The sequence below is a fragment of the Sinocyclocheilus anshuiensis genome, unplaced genomic scaffold (genome assembly GCF_001515605.1).
Source record: "Sinocyclocheilus anshuiensis isolate Anshui unplaced genomic scaffold, SAMN03320099.WGS_v1.1 scaffold286, whole genome shotgun sequence".
NCBI lineage: Eukaryota > Metazoa > Chordata > Actinopteri > Cypriniformes > Cyprinidae > Sinocyclocheilus > Sinocyclocheilus anshuiensis.
In genome coordinates, this window is record NW_015544135.1 from 567,272 (window position 1) to 575,057 (window position 7,786).

The window sequence follows — 7,786 nt, forward strand, 5'->3', positions numbered from 1 at the left end:
GGAAGGAGGGACTTTGTAGAAAACGAAGCGTTTGAGAGAGGTGGGGCATAGAGGACCTACAATAATGTACAGTATTTGAAAAATAATGTGTTTTTTGAACATTAAAGCATGTCAACATATTCTGTTACACCAAATACACAAAATAATGATCTTTAAAAAAGCATCATATGACCCCTTTAATAATTTTTCAGTACTGTATTTATTCTTAATTCATTTTAATGCATTTTCAGTTCATTTTGATTCATAATTTTATCAAACTAATTCATTAGTTTTTAATGTATTTAAAAAAAAATAATAATTTAGTCATTTTATTTGTATTTTGAATGCATTATTTTCAGTTCATTAATTCATTTTTTTTTTCAAAATGTTCATTATTAATTTTTATTTTTTATTTTTAATTAATTTGTTTTTAATTTGATTTCATTTTTAATTCATTGACATTTAATTCATTATATTTTTATTTATTAGTGCATTTTTATTTTATTTATTCATTATCTTTAAATCATTTGTTTTTAAGTAATTTATTTGTAATTTAATTCATTATTTTTAATTTCATTTAATGAATTCATTTTCATTTAATGAATTTAGTTCATTTTTATGAATTCGATTTATTATTATTATTGCCTAGAAAAGCGCTATATAAATGTAATGAATTATTATTATTATGATGATGATGATTTATTTTTGTAGGTAATCACCTCTACCGTTACTCCAAAGTGCTGGAGGCTCATCTGGGTGACCCTAAGCCTCGTCCTCTACCTGCATGTCCTCATCTGTCTTGGGCTAAACCCCAGCCGCTTAATGAGACCGCTCCTAGGTCAGTACACATGAGACTGCTGCCATTCTCAAATACTGCACTGTCAGTGGAAACAAATCTAAAATTGGATGCATTGTCTTTTAATATCGACATCTGACAAGTTTTTTTTTTTTACATTTATTTCTTCTCAGCAATCTGTGGAAGCACCAGAAGCTGCTGTCAGTGGACATGGACAAGGTTGTTTTGCCTAATGTGAGGCTATATCGGCCTCAGGTTCGACCCCTGTCTCCTGGAGAAAGTGGAGCCTGGGACATCCCTGGAGGTGAGGAAGGAACTTTTGCTGTGTGTTTAGGAAGTAATCAACCAGTTGTCACCCACAAATTGCCTTTTAGATTTCAGCTAACGGATTGCAGTAATTCATGTTTATGTTTTTCCTCAGGAATAATGCCTGGCCGCTATAATCAAGAGGTGGGCCAAACCATCCCAATGTTTGCCTTTCTTGGTGCCATGGTTGTTCTTTCCTTCTTTGTGGTGCAATTGACCAAGGCCAAGAGCAAGCCCAAGCGCAGGAAACCCAGAGTGAAACGACCACTTTACCTTCAACAACAGCAACAACAAACCCCTCACTCAGGCAAAAACCCCACCGTATGATCAGCCACATACCACATCTGGACAAAGTAACAGGGAACAGTCTTCCCTGCGGTGTATGTGATGACGTAACCCCTTGGTAATGAGATTTAAAGGGCTGTGTCTGTACATTCTTGAGATGAACCAGCCTTCTGCGCCCAGATGAGGGCCTTGTTTGGACATCAGTGTTCCCTATCTTGTCGTTATTCAATATTTGCCTTTCAATTTTGTGACCAAATGGAGGAATGTTTCCTTTTTTAATTTATTGATGAAAAATTGACTATTGACCCTTGCTTTGTATGTCAAATTGGACAACAGAAACCAGCCAGTCAGTTTCCTTGATCAACATATTGGACTTGTTTCCACATGTCCTCATTTTTGTATTTGTATTCAGTCAGACTGTGTTTTTATAAAACGGTTGTGTGATTACACCCTTTGTAAATAGCCATCATGATTTCACTGTTGTTGGAGTGGAATTATCAATGTTTTAAATATATCTTATCCGATATAAAGCAAGAAAACCTGCCTCTTTCTTTATGATAAAACTTAGATGACAGTCTTCATATAACATTACAATTGGGAAAAAAAACAAGAACAGTTTTTATCTTGTTTATCCAAGGGATGATTCCGGTAAACCACCAGAAGTATATGGAATGCTTCTGTTTACTTTTGCTACTTTCAGCCAGTCAGTTTCCTTGATCAACATATTGGACTTGTTTCCACATGGCCTCATTTTTGTATTTGTATTCAGTCAGACTGTGTTTTTATAAAACGGTTGTGTGATTACATCCTTTGTAAATAGCCATCATGATTTCACTGTTGTTGGTGTGGAATTATCAATGTTTTAAATATATCTTATCCGATATAAAGCAAGAAAACCTGCCTCTTTCTTTATGATAAAACTTAGATGACAGTCTTCATATAACATTACAATTGGGAAAAAAAACAAGAACAGTTTTTATCTTGTTTATCCAAGGGATGATTCCGGTAAACCACCAGAAGTATATGGAATGCTTCTGTTTACTTTTGCTACTTTCGATGATGGATGAACCTATTTGTCCTTTGTTTGCATAAGATACATGTGCATAAGATTGATGAAGCTGTCACGGTTTGACTGTGTAGCCCACTAGTTTGTCAGAAGTAAAATATCACTTCAGGACATTTATTTGGAGGAAAGCCATATTAGACTTGGTCCATCTCAAAACAAGCATATATATGTTGTCATATATCTTTCTAACCGGTTAAAAGCATCTTTAATGAAACTATAATTAAATGCACATTCTTTATTTTAAATATATAATGTTCATTCCTGTGATGCTGAATTTTCAGCATCGTTACTCCAGTCTTCAGTGTCTCATGATCTTTCAGAAGTCATTCTAATATGCCGATTTAGTGCTCAAGAATAATTTTTTATTATCAGTGTTGTTGAAAACGGTTTGCTGCCTAATATTTTCGTGGAAACCATGATACACTACCATTCAAAAGTTTGGGGTAAGTAAGATAATACAAAAAAAAAGAAATAAGACATTTATGCAGCAAGTGACACTGAAGATTGGCATAATGGCTGCTGAAAATTCAGATTTGTCATCACAGGATATATCTGTAAACATTTATTAGGCTATCTTTTAATCAACATTGGAAATCATTGTTACTGCTGAAAGGGCAGGAAATATAACAAATTGAATCTCCCGAGATAAAAGCATTCTTCAGACTATCCCACACAATCATAGCCTCCCAGTAATTGAATGCTGGTGTAGATGGGCAAAAGAAACGCCTCTTCCTCCTCATTCTAAATCGGATCAACACTGTCTGCTAAGCAGTCTTGTAGTTTCCTGAGCTTTTGCTTCAGGCCAGTGTGAAATCGACTAATTCCATTAGAAGTGACAGAGGCTTGGAAGTCTCTCTAAATCTCGGTCCTGATCCATTTTTAATGGGAATAATGGCCTGTGAAAATGTCACCAGTCCCTTTCAGGTGACGAAACGTGATAGAGGCCATTAGAAGTGACAGAGGCTTGGAAGTCTCTCTAAATCTCGGTCCTGATCCATTTTTAATGGGAAGAATGGCCCGTGAAAATGTCACCAGTCCCTTTCAGGTGACGAAACGTGATAGAGGTTAATGACATGAAGAACATGGGAACTAACCCTGACCAGTTATCTGTGCTTAAGTGGATTTCCCAAATCTCTCATAAAGGAGGTCACATGTTCCACTTGTCCCTCATATCTAGAAAGTTCCCAGCCTTGCTTGTGATTTTCTCTGCCAAGACTTGGGATCCAGAGGAGTGACAGTGAGCCTGTAGCACCAGTGCCAAACCCCCACCCCTGGAACACATTTTTCATCTTTCCACAATACTTTGTGTCATAATTTGTCTTTTGATGTACTATTTGATGCAACTTATGAGGGGGAAATTGTTGGATATTTCAAAATATTTAGTGGGAATTTGTGAGTGAATTTAATAGCTCTGGAATCTTTTTTTAACAGTTCCCTTATAGGGAAAAAACGGCTAAACCCAGTTTAAGATGGTCTTCCAGTCTGGTCATAGCTGGTTTGCAAGCTGGTCTTGTTTAGTATTTTTATTTTATTTTATTTATTTTGAATCGTTGCTTGTTAACCCACCTACATAAAGCCTACAGTTAGGATTATGAACAGCATTATCAGTGGAATATGTTTAATCTGATCAACATTGGTGTAGTGCCATTGTAAATTGCCGTACTGTTCGAATGCTTTTCATTAAATTACTGACGAATCAAATTGGGTTCGTTTCTCCAAATCGTGGAAGAGCGTTTGATTGGCCTGAAACACCAAACTCCCACCCCTCATTCACCTGAGCTAAAGTTTGAGATCCCTCAGAGAGAGAGATCCAAACAGGGACGAACATGGAGGAGCTGGCTAAAGAAAGCATCAGCTTTTTAACAAGCCCCGCTCTGGACACAAACGAACCGAAGTTGGGCTCGTTAGCAGCGGTTTTCATCATGCTGAAGTCCGCGCTGGGTGCTGGGCTTCTCATCTTTCCCTGGGCGTTTGAGAAAGCTGGAGGAATTCACTCTGCTGTCATTGTAGAAATGGCAAGTAGTCTTAACTCTTTGCTACAATGAAACACTGATTGTTTAAATATTTTATGGATCAGTTAACCTGGTTTCTTCACTGTGGCTTCTACCATATCGATCTTGTGTACACTATAATTAATGAATTATCTTTCCATTAAATCCAGTCCAATGATCATTTGAGAGAACTTTTTGTTCAGTATATGCATGTTGTTAACTCTATAATGTCTGAATAACATATTTCCGCTTGTTTTGATTCTGTTCATGATGTTATATGATACATTTCTGTCTTGCATAGATTTCTCTTGTGTTCCTGATCAGTGGACTTGTCATCCTGGGCTATTCGTCTTCAGTCAGTGGACAAAACACATATCAGGCTGTGGTCAAAGATGTGTGCGGTCCTGCCATAGGCAACCTCTGTGAGATATGCTATGTCTTCAACCTCTTCTTCATATCTGTTGCTTTTCTGGTCATAGTGGCCGACCAGCTTCAGAAATGTAAGCAATGTAAAGCCGTTAATGGGACTTTTTTTTATTACTAATTGCATGCTCATATTGTGTTTTTGTAAGTAGACATTATCCATTAGATGATCCTCACATTGATCCATCTCCATTCATTTCTCCCAGTGTGTGTCTCTATATATGAGTTAATCACAGGATTGCCAGAATCAGAGATGCCGTACTACTGGTACACAGACCAGAGATTTGCCCTGTTTCTTCTATGTCTCTTCTTCATTTTCCCTCTCTCTGTCCCGAAGGAGATCAGCATACAGAAGTATACCAGGTGAGGAACTGTATTCTGACAGTTTTTTGCTTGTTTTCTTGACTATATTGATCAGAACCGTGTTATTATTGTTAACTAAAACTAAAACTTTTAGTCCTTTTTGGTCATTAAAATAAAGCTGAAAAAATATAAATATTACATGACAATCTTAAAAATGAGAAGATAAGTGAAATAAGTTTAGGTATTAAAGTTACTAAAACTGAAATAAAAATAAATGAAAGTTGAATAGAAATTAAAAAAAAGAATTACAATGACAAAAGCACATAACACAATTACTAAAACTTAAAATTAATTAAATATATAAATTAAATTTAAAAAATGTATAAATAAAAGCTAATTTAAAATATGAATAATTACTATAATAGTATAGAAATAATACATAAATAACCCTGGTTCAGTTAAGATGGCAAAGCAGGTTTGTTTTATGAAGGTTATTGTGTTTTCCAGGCCTGAAAAAGCCATGGAAGTTGTTGAAACCTTTGAAATAATGGTAATTCCTATAGTGATTATTTTTCTAGTTATGTTCTGCTCAAGATGTATTTCATCGGCTAGGCAATGGCATTTACTCACAAGTCACAGTGATGTCCCATTTGTGAGCGAATAATTTAAATTGGTTCTTTTTAGTGAATTGTGTGCAACAGTTTACAAATTATTCTTTTGAGACTTGTCAGAATGGTTTTTGGATTTGATTGGTCAAAACTGTGGGAAGCCTGTTTAGGTGGAGAGAGTTGCAGAGTAAGTGTGTAAAAAGACTGTGATTGTGCTTTCATGAATTTTATGAAGCGCTTTTATTGCTTGTTTTTCATTAGGACTTTTATGGTCAATTGCTGTGGCAGTGCACAGCATTTTGAATAGCTTTAAAATGACTCTCCTCTGAGTAATAAGCAAAGCTTTCTTCCCCACACATCATCAAGATAATTAGTTTAATGTCAGCAGCATTTATTTTCTCATCAATAGTCTTTGATATTTCTTTTTGCTCAGTGTTCTAGGAACTTTTGCTGCCACGTATCTCACTGTAGCCATCATTGTGAAATACCACATGAGGCCCGTCCATGAGATCAATCTGTCTCCTCTTTACAGCAGTGGGTGAGTGTGGAGTGACAGAGCTTTCAAATTTAGTCGCAAATTGTATAAAGGTTCCCAGCATCTTCAGAACCATCTTTTCCTCTTGCCGTGCCTAAACAAAACTTACTGTCATGCTGAACGAATGTTGTTGAGAATGTAATTGGCTCATTTAACTGAAAACAAAAGGTCACAGAACTTTTATCTGTGAAGGTGCCTGCTTAACTATCATTATTTTTATTATTATTTAGAGTAGACTCATGGGCTTCGATGTTCAGCATCATCCCGACTATTTGCTTTGGCTTTCAGGTGAGTTTTCATGCTTTTATTCAACATACTGCCATTTCGCATTTGAGGATAAAGAGAGATTCTTTCACTGAATATCATCACTTTGGTCCACAAATGAGGGGGAAGCCAATTTGTTTTTGTTCTCGCTTTAATATTTAAGGTCAGGTCAAAGGCAAAGCGTGAAAAATGGTGCATCTTTGAGGTGGGTTTTATTTGTTAAAGGGGTCATATGATGCTTTTTTAAAGATCATTATTTTGTGTATTTGGTGTAACAGAATATGAAATGCATTGCTGTTCTGTTGTAAGTAATCTTAAAGATTCCTAAATGCATCTACTTTCGGAAGGCCAAATAAAGTGCTTTTGCTTTCGCACTGAAACACACAGCGTCTCCCTGACATGGCTGCTTCAACACTAACTGCGGTTACTGAAACCACGCCTTCTTTCTTTGCGTGAACATTTGGGCGCATTATGCTAATATTTCCACATAGTGAGGTAGATATGTGGGGGCGTGTTAGAACGAGCCGTTTTAGGGGGGCGTGGCAAAGTCTTAACTTTGATAAAGAATATCTCTTTGGATTTGAGACTTTAGTCTTTGCAACTTCAGGGATCTTATCTATGCACAATCAACTTGTAACACTCCAAAGAGAAAGGAAAACTTGAAATCGCATCATATTACCCCTTTAACACCGGGGGATTGTCAAAACTGTAATAAAAGTCCACGGGCATTGCAGAAGAGCGCTGAATTACTCTGTATCCGCTGCCCGAGGCTGATTGATTACGAGGTGGAAATGGAGATATGAAAAAGAGCTGTGCAGCAAGGGAATCTGTGAGAAATGGGCTAGTGCAGAAAGTTAGTTATTACAAGAAAAGCTTTTTTTGGTGTAGGCAAAGTGCGCTGGAGATCAGATGTTTGAACACAGCTGTGCTTGTGCTGATGCTGTGTTTGTTTCTAGTGCCATGAGGCCTGCATTGCTGTCTACAGTAGTATGGAGAACAAGAAGTTGTCTCACTGGGTCTTCATCTCTGTGGTGTCCATGTTCATCTGCCTCATCACCTACTCTCTCACTGGTCAGTAATTACGATATATTTACCGAAACTTCATATGGAATCATGCTTCATGTACATTAACAAAATTGTGTTGTGAATGCAGAATTTTACAAACCACTTTTAACAACCATTTTAATTTGTTCATTTAAAAAAAATATATATATATATGTATATGTATGT

At 36.4% G+C, this 7,786-nt stretch overlaps 2 protein-coding genes across 2 annotated transcripts in view; both read left to right on the plus strand.

The window, feature by feature from the left end:
• The window catches only part of mbtps1 (membrane-bound transcription factor peptidase, site 1), a 21,080-nt gene extending 19,185 nt beyond the window's left edge, over positions 1-1,895 (plus strand). Inside the window, exons 21-23 of the mRNA XM_016494662.1 lie at positions 691-817; positions 949-1,079; positions 1,197-1,895. Of these exons, the coding sequence (XP_016350148.1) occupies positions 691-817; positions 949-1,079; positions 1,197-1,408 (470 nt within the window). The 3' untranslated portion in view covers positions 1,409-1,895. The remainder of the gene's footprint in view (positions 1-690; positions 818-948; positions 1,080-1,196) is intronic.
• Positions 1,896-4,011: 2,116 nt separating this feature from the next.
• The window catches only part of slc38a8a (solute carrier family 38 member 8a), a 6,865-nt gene continuing 3,090 nt past the window's right edge, over positions 4,012-7,786 (plus strand). Inside the window, exons 1-6 of the mRNA XM_016494663.1 lie at positions 4,012-4,447; positions 4,725-4,923; positions 5,053-5,209; positions 6,191-6,295; positions 6,523-6,580; positions 7,513-7,627. Of these exons, the coding sequence (XP_016350149.1) occupies positions 4,259-4,447; positions 4,725-4,923; positions 5,053-5,209; positions 6,191-6,295; positions 6,523-6,580; positions 7,513-7,627 (823 nt within the window). The 5' untranslated portion in view covers positions 4,012-4,258. The remainder of the gene's footprint in view (positions 4,448-4,724; positions 4,924-5,052; positions 5,210-6,190; positions 6,296-6,522; positions 6,581-7,512; positions 7,628-7,786) is intronic.